The sequence below is a fragment of the Acanthisitta chloris genome, unplaced genomic scaffold (genome assembly GCF_000695815.1).
Source record: "Acanthisitta chloris isolate BGI_N310 unplaced genomic scaffold, ASM69581v1 scaffold25238, whole genome shotgun sequence".
Taxonomy (NCBI): domain Eukaryota; kingdom Metazoa; phylum Chordata; class Aves; order Passeriformes; family Acanthisittidae; genus Acanthisitta; species Acanthisitta chloris.
Genome location: NW_008687903.1, coordinates 70881 through 89112, shown reverse-complemented (window position 1 = coordinate 89112; position 18232 = coordinate 70881). Strand labels below are relative to the sequence as shown.

Sequence of the window (18232 nt, the reverse complement as noted above, 5' to 3'; positions counted from 1 at the left end):
GTGCCCCGGGCAGTGTGTGTGTCCCGCGGGGCTGCAGTGCCCCGGGCAGTGTGTGCCGCTCCGAGCTGCAGCGCCCAGTGCCCCGGGCAGTGTGTGCCCCGGACAGCGGTTTGGCTTTGCTGCTGCGGTGCTGTCCGCAATGGGAGAGAGAGCAGCAGGAGCCGTTTCCTGATTCCGGCCTAGAAGTAGATGCTTTAGAGGTTTCCAGAAGAAATCCTGCTGCAAACGCTTCTGCCCTCTTCAGGGAGGAAGGTTTTATTCTTAAGTACTCGGTGGCATCTTTTTGTCCTTCTTAATCACAGGAGGGAACATTTCATCCCGTTTGTCTTAAACCTCTGCTCAAGCTGTGCAACCACTGGTGTTAAAGACCATTGCTATAAAGCACTTCAACCAGCCACATAGTTCCACGATGAACAGCAACTGAGCTTTGCTTGGAGCAAAGATCATTTCAGAGCAGCCTAGAGCAATAAATACCTCCACCTAGTATCTATCACTGTTGAGGCTAACCTTGGACCCATTACTGTAGTAATAATCAGTACCACTTCCCTGGGCAGCATACTTTGCTCCTTGACTTGCAGAAGGATTGCTGCTATGAAATGTTTACATTCTGGCTCTCCTAGCACTTCCTTGGTGAACCCCAGCAAGGCAGATCTGACAAAGCCAGACATTTGTAACACAAACAATACTCAGATCAGATATTTGCACAAGTAATGCTAGTCCAGTGATGACACATCCTGTCAGATTTCAGCACAGCCAAGCTGGAGACTAACAGCTGTTGTTTCTCCTTATTTTCTGGTTTGCTGGTAATGGTCAGCTAGACAATGTGCCTCAGCATGCACCTGCTGAGTGAAATGCTCTGCTTAGACACTGAACACATATATCCACAAAGCAGACATTTCCTTTGGTACAACTGGATGCAGAAGCTCTGCACTAATGTAGGACATACACTTGGGTTTATGTTGTAGAGTTCTATGAAATTTCCCTGGTTGTTCAGTGAGATATGTGGCTCAAGATTGGGGCAGGTAGGCAGGGAGGGACTGAACATACCACATTCTTCCATCTGACTGAAGTGGCAAAGGTAAACACTTTTTCATTTAAGGTTATGAGCTGGACAGCATTCATGAATCTTGCGATCCAGTGGAAGCTGTAAGGAAATCTGAAGCAATATTTATTGGTAAGTTTTACTCCTGCTCCCCAGTGAGGCTTTATGTAGGGCACTGGATTAGTCCTGCGCAGAGCTGACATTGTAGACTGACAATTAAAAAGTTGGGCCTAGCAATTAGAAACTACATAAAACAGTACCTTATTTGGGAGCCCTAAGACTCTGAAACCCTAAATTTAGTGGTGGGCAAGGAAGTAGGAGAGATTTATAAATGTAACTTTGTCTCCAGTAAGTTTCAGATTATTCATTTGAACATTACTTCAGTGTAAAAACATTATCACAGCCGTATAATCACTTTATCAACCCTAAGAAGATCTAGGGCTACTGTGGTCAAACTGAGTGTAGTCTTAATACCGTGCTCCTGGTATTAGAAGAGTCCACTGCAAACAGACAGTGTCAGTGCTACAAAAAGGACTTGGGCCATAAGCCCATGGCTTGCCCAATGACCATTCTTCCCAAGTTTCTGGTTTTACTGCTGCACAAAGCAGGATAGTACCCTGAATAGAGCATAGAACTCATTGAGTCTGCAAAGTCTGTAAAGGTTTCAATTAAAACTGATGGTGAAAGCCTGTTAAATAAGCTGGACTTTCTTTCTGCAGGAGGTGGGAACACATTCCGTCTCCTGAAAGCTCTTTACGACAACAGCCTGATACAGGAGATCAGGAAAAGAGTTCTTGAGGTAAAACCACAGGACTCAAGCCAAGTCTGAATGCCAGGATCTCATGCATAAGCTTTTGTTCAGTGTTGGTTCTGTGTCTTGTTTCCAATATATTTCAAATGTTGAGCCATCTCAGTCATTCTGGTGAACTGAAAATTGTGGCCAAATAAGGCTGTCATTAAATCACTGAAAAGACTGAGGTCAGCAGTCTGTCTTCTTAGAGTAGTTTCCTAGATGTGGGACTGCAAGACCTTGGGATGTACAATGCTGCATAGAATCTCAGAAGTCAGTCCCTCAAAGTATCAATGAAGAGCAGTGCAGGATTTAATCTATGTCCAGAAACCCCATTTTTCAGCTGGAGATGTCCACTTCATGTCTCGTTGATAAATAGAGATGTGTTCATATTGCAGGTTGTTTGCTAATAAACTGTCAGTGAAGTTGGATCCATGTGTGCCTTTTAGACAGTGTCCTGTTGAAGCTGAAAAATTATGTAATCACTTTGTGTATCTCCTTGGAATTGAGAGGTGTGAGTGCCTTTGAGCCCTTCTGGTCAGCAGCACCATTCTGGCTGGTGAATCTTGTAAGACACAGCAAAGATACACCATCTCTGGAGCAGAAGAGAAGCAAGGTGTTCCCTAGCAATATGGAACTGCAAATGGCTTTAGGCAGAGTTATGCAAGCACAGTAAGGCCAGATGCCAAGAAGAAAAGTTAGCTAGGCTTGTCTTAACATACAGAAATTCAATGTCTCTTGTGGGCAGTAAAGCCAGGCAATGTTCAAATACCAGTGAAGTCTAGATAACTGTTTGGTTATATTAGCACCAGTTCTCTCAAGATAGCTTATTTTTACAATTTTTTTCAACAACATCTCTATACTTGCATATTTGTGTGGCATTCTTCCATGTACAGCATAGTACTCAGTAGTAATATCTAAACAGTGCTGAAGGGGTCATGGTACTGGTAGGCTGGTGGTGTGACAACATTGTACCTTGCTTCAGATATTTCCTGTGACTGCAATGTAGACAAGTCTTCACTCTCTTAATAGCAAAGTCCCAGTATATGCACTGATAACCTTGTAAGGGATCAAAGAGTTGTGAGTACAGGACATGCAGCAGCTTGTTCTCTGACACAGACAAGCTATTGTCCACCTCAGAACCTGAATTCTTGTTCTGCTTTTCACCTGTAAAGTTAGCAGTGAGATGAGCTAGAAGGACTAAGTCTCATCTGAACAATGAGTTTCTGAGGTTGATAGAAGATGCTATAAAATGCAGTTCCTAGTTATGATAACTTCATACTAATCATTGTTTGTCTTTCAGGATGGGATTCCTTACATGGGATCCAGCGCAGGAACTAATGTTGCTACCATCAGCATCAATACCACCAATGACATGCCAATTGTTTATCCACCTTCCCTGAAGGCCCTAGGTTTAGTTCCTTTTAATATTAACCCTCACTACCTGGACCCAGATGTTAAAAGCACTCACATGGGTGTAAGTAGCATATGCCAGAGCCAACACAGTAACCAGGGTGTGGAGGTGTAATGATAGCATGTGTTTGTGAGGCCTGACAAAACTATAGACTGTCAAACAGCTGCTCCCTAGAGCAACTAGAAATGCCACTGAGGCAGTAACACTTCACTTCCTCCTAAAACTTCTCTTTGCGTGGGAAGATGAGTTGGCAACAGTATTACTGAGATGGAAGGAAGTGTTTTTCACAAATGGAATGCAATGTCTGAAATACTGTTGCTTCATGCCTGGTATGGATTGGGGGAAGGGGAAAAAATACACTTAAAATGTTAAGATGCAATGCACCATGGTTCTGGAAAGTTCTGCCTTGCCTGCTGCTTGAGAAGACCTAACTTAAACATACATTAAGAAGCTTAAATATCTAGAGGTCTGAAGAAACCATAACAACAGGGAGATCTTGAGATCTCATGCAGTCTGTTGTGTAAGAAAATACCTAGGCACTGGTGTCCTTGCAGGGAGCACACCCTGTAATCTCCAGTACTGAGCAAACACACACACTAATATGCTGAAAGAAAAACATTTCTCAGCCAGCAAGCACAAAGACTGACATCTCCACTGTATGGAGGAGCTGCTTCTTGAATAGCATGTCAGGAGCTAATTCCTCAGGGAACAGTTTCTGTGGTGCATCTTTTAACAGCCCTAATACTTTCTTCCTTGTAATCAAAATTTCATGGTTAGAGGAAGTATTAAGCATTAGGGAACAATGAAGAGATGGTGGATATGGGTGTGCTAGAATTTAGATGAAGTTGTATGTATTCATTTAATCAGCTTGTCACTAGATAAGTAGGAGGTCTTTTCCCTATAAATTGTGCTGTTTCTCCAAGGTGAGGCTGGAAGCTTTGTGTTGTACCAAGTCCCTGATGTGTTCCTGTGTGTCCTTACCAATAAATCCTTCTGGTTTGATTTCAGCTACTGTTGCTGAGTTTGGCAGCAAACCTCACCAAACGTGGTAGAGCTGTTCACAGAAACTCTTCAGTGTAATACCTACTTGAAGACAAACTAGGAAATATTTAATAACTGGAAATCCATGGTTCACTGCCCAATTGCATGAAAGTGGCACCTCAGGCATTTGCTTCCACTACCTTCCTCAGTGCACACAGAGAGAGTAGTTAAAAACTGGATGAATTGAGTGGAAATCAGTTTTAAGACTCTTCTGGGTTGGGATTGTATGGGTTCTCTTTGATCAGCCTGCTGTAAATTGCTGCTAGTGATGAAGGGTAAAATACTCATCTATTAGAGTCAATCCTGTCACTCCATTCTGCTTGAGGGGAAGTGCCTGCTTTATTTCATGTTATGACATTGCTGGTGTCATGCTACTTGGATAGCTCCAGGTCCTACCTTATGGCCTAGGAAGCTAAATCTACACTCTTTACTGCAGGAGACAAGAGAGGAAAGAATCCGCCAATATCATGAAGAGCCAAACACCCCTCCAGTTCTGGTGAGTAGCAGTTGCCAGTAGGAAGCTCATGGCTGTAACATGATAAACGTTTTAAATGCATCTGTGCTAGTTTTCAGTGTGGGTTCCCCTGCCTGACAAGCCTCACAGAACTGTGGCAGGGAAGGCTAATTATATTCTTGCTAAGAGCTTCAACATGCAGAAAATGGGTTAGAGCACATGAAATGCACACTGCCTGGTAATGTTGCTAAACACACTACTCCAGGCAGCTCTGATCTTCCCAGTCACCGACCACCAGTTACACATTGTATGCTGGGGGTGCTGTGCGTACAGATGGTACGATACCTCCCCTTATTCTTTTTGCACATATTCTTAACTTGAATCTCTGTAATACAGTTTCTGAATTTGCACATTCAGTAGCACATATGTAATTTCATTATGTCTGCCTGGGGAAGTGGGGCCTCTCTGTTTCCTGACCCTGTGCTTGACTTTGGAGTCTAAAATTTGTGCTCTAACAAACCCAGCTGGCTATTGCTTGGCCCAAACTGGATCTAAGAATGGTGGTAGTGGAAATAACTGTGGAAAAAACATGCTTTCCTTTTCTCCTTAATGGTTTCTCCTTTGAAAGTGAAACATAAAATTAACAAGAAAATTGGCTTCTAAAAACAAGATAACGCACTTAATTTTGTCTTTGCATCTTTAGTAGGTAAGCAAGAAAGTCTTACCTGTAAGTCATGGTGAGCTGCATTAAGACTGCCCTGCTTGTGACAAGCTTTCTGCCCTTTCAGATAACTTGACAATCATGTTAAATGTTTCCATCTACCTTAGGGCTTGCGGGAAGGTGCGATGCTGCTAGTGGAAGGAGATAAAGCCACACTGCAAGGAGTGACAGGAGCACGTCTGTTTTTGAGGTAAACGCTTCATTTGAATTGATATCCTCCCTCAGATAAAAAAGGAAAGCTTCTATTAGACTCCTGGCACATGTTGCCTGTTCCCCACATCAGAAGTTATTTAATCCCTTGGTTCCATGTCTCTTTGGGGAAAACATGAGTATTGTTTTATAATCCAAAGGAGCAGACAGTGGGACAGCACTCTAAAGGAGATCTAACTTACCCACTAAGTGCTATGGTATTACATCCAATTTCTAGTTAGCCTTCACAGAAATAGTCCCAATAGTCAGCTCTGTTACTGAAAGCCAGTTTGGCCCTAATGCACTGAACTCCAGAACAAGAGAACCGATGTCTTTAATTATATGAATATGACTAAGAAATCTAATATGCATGTCCCATGATGCAGGCAAGGAAGGGAGTCAAAACTTTCCTTGTTAAAAATAAGGGTGTCATTTTCTATCCCAACTTACAGATGGAAGCACAGTAGTCTCAGCTCCCATTATAGCTTACAGCTTGGTTTGTCTTGTTTACAGGGGTAAGAAACCAACTGAACACGAGCCTGGAACAGATTTCAGTTTCCTCCTGACTGACAGTAACCTCCTGAATCTGTAGCCTTCCATATTCTGCAGCAAAAGATAATGAGGAAGAAGAGATGCTTCCTGTCCCAGGGTGGGAGGGAAACCTTATCTTTATAAATAAATATGCTTTAGTAGGCTCTTTTCCTCACCTTAATTCATATCTTGGACATCTCCTTCCCAGCAGAAAGACATTTTTATTGGAATACTTGAGTAATCACAGCTATTCAAAGTCTGAAGATGTCTGTACATTCATGTATCCACTTTGATTTCTCCTCCACCACAAACATTTATTTAACACAAGTAAGACAGGACACTGAGTCAGCTGTTCCTGCTGCTTAGCTTTACCTGCTAAATGGAAGAGTTGTTCATTTATTGTACTCCCATGCTTAAGTTTCAGTGTTGTCTATTAATAAAGGGAGAGGTTATGCATTCAATTATTTTTATTTGCTTCAGACTCATGTTAAATATATACAATACTAATTATGTATAAAAGTGTGCATGTTAAAAATCGTCAGGTTACAAACTTGCAAACCCTAGAAAAGTGCAAAATTTTAAAACATCTTCCACCATGCTGTACAGGAAAAAATCCATCATTAGCCAATATACACACTCTTAAAACATACTGATCAAAATAAAGTAAGACATACAATATACTCTTAAAGCACCCAGAAGGGAAAAAGATATTGCACAGAAGACTGACAGCAAGTTCATTACAGTGCCTGAAGGCTCATTTTTGAAAGTAGCTATTTCCAACACTCCTCAGACTTAACATTTAACTCTTAAAAAAAGGCATTTTTTGGCATTTAAAAATCCATTTGTAGTCACATAATTGCACAATCTGTAAGAATTATCAGAGAATATGGTTAACTGTTGCTGTAAGGCCTTTGCTTCCACTCATTAGCTTTAGGAAAAATTCCTCAGGCAAACTTGAGTAGCATCACAGCTTCCATGAAAACACCTCCCTTTGGTCAGTAAATCTCACACACAGCATTTCTCTGATCTTATATTAAGTTTGCTCCTGCATAGTGAAGGGTTGAATTGGAATATGTATTGCAAATTTTCCTTGAATTCTCTCTTCCCCCTCATGGCTTTCTTTAAGCAATAGTTCACAGCTATGTATGACTAAAGCAGTACTGTCAGGTGCAAGACTTGAGTTTATTTTAAAATTTCAAGGCAAAAAATATGGCTCCCTTGAGAGGAAAATACTGCCTAGATAGGAAGCTAAATAAACAAGTGGCCTTTAACTTCAGTTAGCTCTATGATATGTATGGCTGGATGTTTTATATTTCAAATCTCAAAACATCTTCACAGCTTTAAACCATAATCTATACTGACAATCATGCTTCTGGGACAGAACATGTGTTATGAATTTGTGTCTGTGCTGAGCATAATCACAGACCTAAGCTCTGGAAATAACTGCCAAATTTCCCAAGTCCAGTGGACAAAACTAAGAACAAGAAGCAACTGAAGGAACTCTTCATTGAAAAGAAATGAAACACCTATTTTATCTGGCCCATTTAGGTAAATGGTAACTAAAAGAAAGACACACCAGTTTTCTTCCACAGGTGTACAGCAAAGAGGTGAATTAAAACCTTGGACTAAACACTGCAAGCAATTCCTCACATATGGGATCTTCAAGACTGCAGTGAGGTGAATGGCACTCGACTAAAACTGCAGAGATTGCTGTGCTGCCACTCAGAGGCATTTCTACATTCAGGCATCTGATGAGTAGAATGGTGAAGAAGGGGACAATTGCATTTTAACCAATTTTTAAATAGTTTTTTTTTTTACTGCAGTAGCTTTTTAGAAAGCCCTTGCTTCCTTCAAAAATATGTGCTAACAAGGGCAATTAGTAATAACAAGATTGGCTCTTTGGGACAGAAGGAAAGACATCTTCCAAACACTTCAGTTGACTCTAATGTTGGCATACAATGAACCTACATGCATGTGATTGCACAAAAACTTAGTCCCCACAGAAGGAGACTACTAACAAATGTCATGTTTACAACTGAAACCAACATAGCTTTTAAGCCAAAAAAAGCATGAAAAGACCTAGAAAGCACTAAAGGACATGCTTGAATTTCCATTCAAATAAATATAAGCTTATGTAGTGCTTTCATATAACATTATTTATTAGATCAGGCCTTAGGCTTACATTAGCATATGCATTTATATGTGTGCACTTTTAATTCTTTGAAAGGAAAAACCCAGAAATATTCACAGCACCTAGGCTCAGTATTGAACCTAGCCAGCAAGGTGCCTTTAACAGTGGAAGACAGGAGTGCTTTCAGGTGACAATACAGGGCACGTGTCTACATAGACTCCCAATGTAGGAGCAGGAGGAGGTCCACATCTCTACACCCCTTCTAGCTCTAAAGCTCCCTACCATTCCAGAATCCATATACAGATGCACATTTTCAACTAAATACACGTACACAGTAAATGATTTGCACAGCATTTGGTGCCTTTACTTATAGTTTCTAATGATTTTGTGAATTAAGATTGGGAACAACTCGCAGAGGAAACAGGAAGGAGGGAGACATGGTTTAGGGAAAGTGAGGTATACAGCTCCCACTAAGGCAAGAGTTAAAAGACCTACCTAATATTGTGCATTACAAACCAAATAGATTTCTCATTCCTGCAGGACTATCTTAAAGCAGACTGATGTTACCAAGTCCCATATTGAATTTTTACAGTGCAGAAACTTACTTCTTTGCACTCATTAAAAGGACAAAACCCCCACAACTTTCAAGAGGATCCTTATACAGCAGCCGATGACTGGGCTGTTAAAAGCCTATGAGACTTTGATAAACCTGTTTTGTGATAATATCCATGATCTAAGGTATAGCATAGGGAAAAAGATCTAGTTTATATCAATATGGCAGATTAGCAAGACAATTGTGATGTGGGTGGTTTGGGGTTTTTGTCCTTTTTCTTTCTTTCCTTCTTTTTAAATCAAAGAGACCTCCTAATACCTGATTTCCACAATGTGCATTAACCATCAGGAGAAATGCAGTTAGTTTAAGATTGGGATGATTATTTTGTGCTGGTAAAGTACATGGATGATAGATGTGGTTTCTAGATATCCTATGAGCAAGTAATAAGATAACAAATGTATTGATATAGAGGAACTTGCATAAGTCAGATACCAACTTGAAAAGCAAGCATTTCACTTTCTGAATGCTTGTATAGTACAAAAACTGCAAAGACTAAATGGGTTTCTTCACTACAGATAAAAAGACAACCAAAAATAGTATAAAGTATTATTAGTAAATTGATTACGAGAAATTTAACAAACATTTTACTTGAAATAAAGGAGAGATACCCTTTGGTGTGCAAGTTCAAAACTGCTATGGAAAAGTTATTCAATACTGCTAACTACTTGATCTCATTTATATACAGGTAAGAAAAGCATGTCACTTTTCAGTTTCTTTTAGATATATACATTTACACACTTACTTAGTCATCTTCAAAGGTAAACATATCTTAAATTTTGATAAATATTATTAGAGTTGTTCCAAAAATTAAAAGTAAGAAGATATCACCAAGAAGATCTTGACAAATGTAGTGTTATGAAACAAATGTCACTTAAGACTTGTCTATTCTGAATTCCTAATTGGAATTCTCTCATCTCACAGCTTTACTTTTTACATTTAAATAAATCTCTGTTCAAAACCAAAGGAGAATCTTATTTTGTCAAAAACAAAATGCTACCCTTTACTGACTTGAGGAAATCAAAGAATTATGAAAGTCACTTCACTAATTCACAGTGCACTGCATAACAGACCAACTCAACTGACCTGATCAGTAAAACTGTTTTCTACTTTTAAAAAAATTATTTTCCACTTTTTATACAAATAAGTTAAAACCAAAAGAAACAACATACATACCAGCCAATGCTCACACTTACCACTTAGATCTTTTATTTAAAGCTGGTTTTAGCTAAAGGCAAACCTTCAAACCTATGGGGGTCTTTTCAGAAGGCCTCTGGGCAAGGATGCCAAGTGTGTGATGTTGGCTGCCTCCCATCCTCAAGGACTAGATGAAAGACCAAAAGGCAATGGATGCTGCAATTCTATGTAGAGCATAAAGCAGCTCAGAGCTTGCCCATGCCCCTCCTCATTCTGCTGCTGCTTTGTGCTGAGCACAAACAAGCCTCAAGTTTGAGAGCCCAAGAACTGTCCACATTTAAACCTGTCCCAGATATTTGTGAAGACCACCCTTGTGCTTGTGATATACTGAAATGCTGATATTCAAGTGTCTTCATCATAAACTCTTTCATCCCTAATTATTGCCACATTATATTTTACTCAAACTGACACTGAATCCAGTATTCTTTAACTACTCATTAATTCAACTGTTGTATAAACGTACCTAACCCAGAGTAGGATGTTTTCAAACCCTTATGCAAAGCCCTCTGTGCAAGTGACGAAAAGAAAACTATGCTCTCACCCAACATTACAAAAGACCCACTTGATTTTGCTAGTCCAAAACATAATTTCCTGTCCCTTTCCCCTGCAATTAAACATTTAGCCTCATATATGCATTTAAACACAACACATATACATACTTATAAAAACCATCAACTCAATGCCCCAACTGAGTTCTTTTTTCAGCTTCCCATAACAGAGAAAACTCTCACATTCCGAGCTGAAATTCTTCTAAACTACTCTCCAAAGAGCTCTCCTGAAATCCCTTCTTCATGAAATCATAATGGACAAACATACTTCACATTTTCTTGTACATACTTAATACTTCCAGAGTATCCTTAGTGTTCTTATTGGGTAGGTAATTGATTAAATAGTATTTTTCACTTCTCTATAACTTATTTGAAAACATGGGATGTGGTTTTGACTTTTTTTTTTTTTTACATTCACGGAATATGAGAAAACCCACACCACTCTACTTTTGGAAGTTGAATCCTCTCTTGGAAAATGACTTGAGAAAATAATTCTTATTTTCTCCTAACTTTCCAGACAATCCAGTCTGTCACAGTGATTAGCTGGAATATTGCAACTATGCATAGACCCACTTGGTCACGAGTCTGATTTATTATCTCATTTACAAAAGTTAAGAAAAAGCAACACAACCTTCTTTACATAGTACACTAACCAGTCATTAAGAGGGATTTCTTTTTCCAGTAAAGAAACTGAGGAGGAGAAATCAGTTTTCATGAGACTAACAGAACTTGTAAAGATTATCCTTTAGCCGGGTAAGGAGGTATTACTATTTCTACAAAGTTAATAAATATTGTGCTTAAAGATAATGAAATGAGATTACACATGACGCAGTTCCTCAGGTAGTTCAACAACTCCCCAGCCACAGGGAATATCTGATAACATTTATAAGAGATACAACACAGTCATTTCAATAAATAAATAAAAAATAACAAGAAAAGCGATGGTGGAGGGAAGAAAAGGGTAGCCAAAAGGGAACAGATTAGCTAACAATCACTTACAGCTCTGCTTTGTATCTATATCTTATCTCATGGTACTTTCTCCTTTTAACAGACATACATACATGAATATACACATATATACACATACACGTATATACACATACACACATACCTTCACATACCAATCCAAAAATTCAGATTTTTCCCTCAGCACAAGGCTTTTCTAACAGTAATGGGGTTTATCATTTAAATCAGTAACATTATAAAAATGTCAGATTGATAGGCAAATGCACAACCCTTTGATCATCACATATTGCTAAACCAAAACAAACCAGTAATGGCTTCTCCAAAATACAGCATGAAATTGGATACAGCGCACATAAGGATCTGATATTTCCTTTTACCAGGTCTTAAACACATCTTGAAAATGGATACATCATCTGCTTTTCCCTGCCTGTTTTCACAGAAAAAAACATACGATGAACAACTGTTTTGGTGAACACTAAGGCAAGAAATAGGCGCTATTTTTAATTAAATTGTATTTAAAGTGACTAAAAGGTTAAACATGTTTCTGGAATCCATGAGAGAAGATAGAAGCAGCAATCACTTGGAATCTTGAGTGTTATATTCAGTCTCTCCTGATGAAATCTGGCTGAGCCGTTTGCTTGATCCCCACAGCTTTCGGGAAAGCTGACCTGAGCGCATCTGTTTGAAAGTAATTCAGAGAAACAAAAGGAGGGGGAAGGGATAAGGTGGATAAATTAAAAAGGAATTCAGACACTGATTCTGGTGAAATGCAGACACTACAATGTACTGCATAAACAAAATTATAACAACAAAAATTATTTGAAAACAAACCAAAAGTTGCACTTAGGGATGATTCTTGGGACTGACAAAAACAACACACAACACTAAGCACAGTCTTCTCTGATTTTGAACAGTTAAAGGGATATTGCCAAGTAATGTGTACTTATATACTTAACCTACTTCAAACGGCTCAGAAACAGTGTCTAGATTGCTATTTTGATAGTAAGGGGGGAAAAAAGAAATAAAGAGGTGAATGTCAAGCAAAAATTAACCAAATGAGAAGGACGGACTTTTTATTTTAGAGATTTCAAACAGAATTGCTAGAAGTGAAAAAGAAGATATGACCAAGATGCAGGACAGTGATGGCAGAATGAAGGAAAAGAGAGGTTGTCTCCTGGTGCCAGATTTATAGTCTTCCAAAGATCCTGGGTGAAGTGTTCAGAGTAGAATTTAAACCAGAAGTAATTCGTTCATAAGCAAAGACAGGTAACAAGCAACCAGAGGCAATATTAAATCTGGTATCCGGTAGGTCTGCAGTCTGACAACCATTTGTAAGAAACTCTTTTGGTACTAGGTTGATGATTGGCCAGTAGTGATCAGCCTGGCAGCTGATTAAGTTATGAAATCCCTTGCAGTTCAATAAACAAGACACATGCCTTAACAGCATGAGTTTGAGAACAGTTCCCTGCAGTTGCTACTACAAGTTGAACATGCTTATGAACTGTATCATCACAGCAGCAGTGTTCTAGAAAAGGCACAGTGCTGACCAGGATTAACACTAACTTCTGCAACATCCAAACTAGCTAATTATTAAAAATATAGAAACATTTATTATACTACATACTAGATACTGTCAATGCAGAAACACTAAAGGCCAATCTTAATACCAAGCAGCAGTTCACTTTGTGCACATTATAGAAGGTCAGTCCCTCCCTCTGTCCTAAGGATCAGTATCACCATCACAGGCCAGAACAACACTGTCTTCTGTATATGGATAAAATTCTAGTAATTAATATATTCCTTCCAAACTACAAATAAATCATTCAACAAATAAACACCTCGCATACACACACTTCTCAAATATATTGATTGATGCCATTATAGAAAACTAGAAAATCTGGGACATAATATTCCTTATATGTTTGTGTTTAAAAAAACCAAACAACTATTTACATGGATATTAAGATCACAGATTATCTGAACTATAAACAGAAAATCCTGAAAAAATGTTATTGGAAAGCCTCTACAGTCATAAAAAGAATTGAGTCTTTGAAACAACATTTTCTGCATGGTTAGAAAAATAGATGTGATTAAGAACTGAAAGTAAGAAAAGAAAAAGCCTTCAGTCTAATGATACACATGAATTTCAGCCTACAGAAGATCTTTTCTATGGAACAGGAAGCTTAGAAATGACAGCGACTTTAAAACTGCTGTTACAAACATATGTTTAACCACATCATAAGCAGCTCTTAGTCAATTCTACAGCAGAATAAAGCTCTTCAACAGGAAGTCCGTGGAAACCTCCACTCCATATCAGCTGCAAGCAAAATCAGACTACCACTGTGTGAAGCCTCTTGCCAATATTGAACTATGTCCCTAGCTAAAACATTTTAAAGTACTGACAAATAAAGTTGCTCTGTTTTCACACTTAAAATATAAAATTAAATTATGACACACTTTTCTGGCATGTACTAAAGGTCATGCAAAAGTGATAATCACATTTTTCAAATAAATACATTGCAGCACAACAGAGATCAGGTTATAAAGAGAAGCAGATTTAAGCTAACTCAAGTGCTTTGAAAGTCATGACAAGAAGTACTTAAAGCAAAGCCTATGTTTTGCACAAGGAAAATTGGGCATAGCTATTTGACAGATGGATGCTCTGTAGATGATATTGCATATGCAGTACCAACAACTTTATATTCACCATATGGAGCACAGAGCATACTGGGAACCTACAGAAGTGATTCTCTGTGCATTGCAATTACAGACTCTTAACAGAAAGAAGTAATATTTTTTTCCCCAGTGTCAGTCAATGCATGTTAAAAGATATCTGACAGAAACCATAAAAATAAAGAAAGTAGCTTGCTCTCTTTCATTTCCAATTTTCTTCTGGAAAATTATTTCATCAAGAAGTGGCTGACAACACTATCCCATTTAGAAAAGGCAACTATTAAGACTTTGCTTATTCAGATATAAGTGACAAAGTCTGGAAGTTAGTCCCATCTGCAATCCCTATATACCTTCCAGTAGAGCAGTCTCAAAAGTTATTTGTTTCCCACTGAAAACTGCAACTTGCTCTTAAATTTACCCTGCCATAGAGGAGACCTCTTGCTCAACTGGAAAGCAGAAATAAGTGAACTTCCCACTGTTCGGTAGAAAAAGTTCTTGATAGTAGGTTTTACCTCTGCTGGCTTGCCAACACCAACGATAATCAACTTGCCATCCTCCAAGCCAACAAGGATGTGGCTGTACTCTTTGGTGACAGATATGCAATGAATTGGCAGTCTCATGGCTAAGGGGGAGATGCTCAGACTCAGGCTGAAATGAACAAAAACCACATAGAGAAATTATATCATGTATGCACATACTACAAAGAATCACACTGCAGGTGAAATTGCTGTGCACAGGATTCACTATAAAACAGCTTCTCAAGGATCTAGTTTGCAATTTCAATTATTGTAAACTCCTACAGAACAATCTAATCATATCCCAGAACAGAGCTTCAATAACGAGAAAAGGCATGGATGGGTAAGCCAGTAAGCTAAGCCATTTTCACTGAAGAACAGGAGCATTAGTCCCACAGCTGCCCAAGTGACAAAGATCACTCCCATTCTGAGGATCAACGGAGCTCCATGGAGCGTAGCAGTAAGTAGAGCTTAAAACTCAGTGCAGAACTACATGAGGCTTGATCCTGCAGTTGCTGAGCTCCCTGCTCAAATGTCAGGCACAACTCCTCCTAAATTCTGTCAGTTCTTGGTGTCTAATTAAGATAAATATCTAGGAAGAAAGAAGTCTTTTATAACCTCTCATTTTATTTTTTCTCCCTATCTTAGTTACCCCCAAAAAGGTTTTTTCAGGAACACAGAAAAAACGACAGCTACCACCTACAGCACCAAGCAAAGTCCACATTACACAGCCATTTCTCAGTAAGTCTTTATATTTGCATCTCAATAATAAACTACTGGTGATGGTACATTACCTGTAGAGATCCCGTATGGAAAGAAATCCCTGTAGGCTGCCCGTCACGATATACTCGCCAGTCACACACATATCTGACACTTCCTCCTTCAGAGTCTCAGAACCCAGATATTTTCCATTGACAGAATAGAGATGTAATGCATTCTTATCCTGAACAGATAAAAAAGAAAGTCACAGAGGACTGAAAGGATAAAGAGTGTATTATTTTTATCTTTAGCTCACTAACAGGAGCTAACTTGGGCAAAACCCAACAAATAATAATGCTGACAACAGTCTCCCTGTTGAATGACAGGAGTGTAGCAAACCTATACCCAATGTGTATGCACACAGGATGCAAAGTCCTGTATGGAAATTTTTCAAGTTATCTCTTGATGTAATATTGTACCATCTTACCTATCCATTTAACCAATTCCAAATTTCCTAGGAACATCCATAGATTTAGTAGTCAGGTCCCTATTTTATAAGGTTTTTTTGTTAAGGAAGAAGGGAGGAAGACAGCACTCATCTCCAGCCTTGCTGCCACTCTCCTCCCTTCCCTCTTCCCCCATTGAAAAGCAGAAGGAAACAAATATATTTCCACAGAGCTAGATCTAGTAGCATTTTCTGGACAAGGCAACAATTTCTGGATGGATTAAAGACACAACTAACACAACCATCTTAAGCTGTTCCAGCCTGACAATACCTTGGGTCACTTCTCTCCCCATCTTCCCAATGTAGCTGGAATGCCTACATCAAAATCTATCTTCCAAGAAGCTCCCCATGCTCATAGAAATCATAACAGCTCTACCCTTATTAAAACAACTACACAGCTCCTCAATAGACAGAATAAGCTACACTGTGAACCTTGTAGCTATGTCTCCAATCCAAAACTAAAAAACAGTCACTGGGCATCTTGCACCCAGAAGTCACTGCTTCCCTTATAAGCCTCTGTTTCTGTGCAGAGTGGAATTGCTTCCCCGATTTTTTCAGTTCAAAGCAGCTCTCCCAGGAAGATTGGCTAGCATATACTTGAGCATCTTTCTTGCAGATGTTTGGAGATTTTCATGAAACTCCTAGGAGCACGGTGTGCCTGTGATTATCTTTTAATCAAATTTCACTCAAATTGACTACCAAAATTTAACAAATACAGAAACAGACTGCATGTTCAAAAAGCCTCATTACTTCAGGAAATAAGATAAAGTTAGGCACATTTATGATTAAAGTCTTCAGTGGCAGAAACAAAGGTATTCTATGAACCTAAGTACCTTAAGAGTAGTCTTTCCTTCTGCGCTGGTGTGGACAACTATGTGGCCTTCCCAGGACACAGCCAGATTGGGAACAGTCAGCAGGAGAGAACTCTCACAAGGTGGTCGCAAAGTCCTCACGTACTGACCTTTCCGAATGGTGTGGACAATAACAGTGCCATCCTGCAGCAACCACATTTGGGGGAGTTGTTACTCAGCAGCTAAGTTACCACAACACTCAGAGTCTTTAAATACAGACAATACAGAGGGAATATTTTGAAAGTACTTAAATCCTTCAGGGGAGATAAGGACTCCTGAGCATTAGGAGCTCTACACAAAGAAGCCTTTCCATCTAGACCATGTACTACAGGCATGTGAAAAAAAAAACATGCAGGGCAAGAGGGGAAGGATAGGCAGCAAATCAACCATTTCATAGATCACACTTTTATGAGTGGGCACTTTGTGCAGTACAAAGCCAGAGTCCAGCAGCCTGCCAGTGTAGTAAAGTAAGGCAGACCTTAAGCAAGCTGCACAGAACCTTTAGGGTTAAGAGAACAGAGAAGAAACTGACACAGAATTGTTTTTATGAGAAGCTTAAAATCTCCAAGACCACAAATGTTAAAGCCCATCTGCGCAGAATAACACCACATGGTGGGTGAGGCCTATGCTGTACACAGCAGTTTGAGACAGTCTGATTTAAGCAGGCAGTGAAGGAGGTGGCACAGATCTGCCTGATGTGCAAGGGTGAAGAAAAAAAATAGTGAAATAGTGACTTTTTTTGTATTATTCTTAATCAACTTCAAAAATGCTCTATGGTTTGAGTAGAGAAGAGGCAAAAACAGGAAAAGTAGCAAGATGCTTACCCCGGAGCCTGACACTGCCATATCCAGTTCAGTGCTGATGCCAACACTTGAAACTTCATCAGTGTGCCCATAAAGGATCTGTAATGGCTTAGGTGCCAGGCCTACAGGCACTCCTCCCTGAGAGTAAAAAAAGAAAGTGCAATGACACATTCTCCTGCAGCTGAAGGACAAACAAAAAATAAATTTCTGGTATCTTCAGTATCAGTTACGTGAGGAATGTATTTAACATAGGCCAAAAACAGAGGGATAACTCACCCATTCCAATTTCAACTTATTGCCTTTTATGTCAGCAGCCCTATTTACTGAAACCACAAGAATGAATGAACATGCAGTTATTGTGTGGATGTGGGAAACAGTGTTCCTTAGCTGACTCGTTTCTATCCCATCAGGTGTCCAGGTGTGCAAGGAAAACAGTGTGCAGTCCCTAAGAGGACTTGTTCACCCACCCATCCACACACTTGTTCTTCACCTGTGTATCTGGGCTTGTCCAGTTCTTACAGTTTACCCTGCAATTAAGTGCTGTCTTCACAA

The 18232-nt window shown here is 39.3% G+C and overlaps 2 protein-coding genes across 2 annotated transcripts in view; one reads left to right on the top strand and one right to left on the bottom strand.

Annotated features, from left to right (window-relative positions):
* Positions 1-1099: 1099 nt before the first annotated feature.
* On the top strand, positions 1100-6639 carry LOC103808067 (alpha-aspartyl dipeptidase-like; the record flags this gene model as incomplete). Its single annotated transcript, XM_009080832.1, has 6 exons — positions 1100-1174; positions 1762-1841; positions 3136-3309; positions 4724-4783; positions 5570-5652; positions 6165-6639. Coding segments are annotated over 6 exons (551 nt in total), but the record flags the coding sequence as incomplete, so codon positions are not given.
* Positions 6640-12210: 5571 nt separating this feature from the next.
* The window catches only part of NBEAL1 (neurobeachin-like 1), a gene marked incomplete at its 5' end in the record, with an annotated part of 59343 nt that continues 53321 nt past the window's right edge, over positions 12211-18232 (bottom strand). Inside the window, 5 exons of the mRNA XM_009080831.1 lie at positions 12211-12312; positions 14820-14955; positions 15617-15765; positions 16860-17021; positions 17702-17822. Coding sequence (XP_009079079.1) covers positions 12211-12312; positions 14820-14955; positions 15617-15765; positions 16860-17021; positions 17702-17822 — 670 coding nt within the window. The remainder of the gene's footprint in view (positions 12313-14819; positions 14956-15616; positions 15766-16859; positions 17022-17701; positions 17823-18232) is intronic.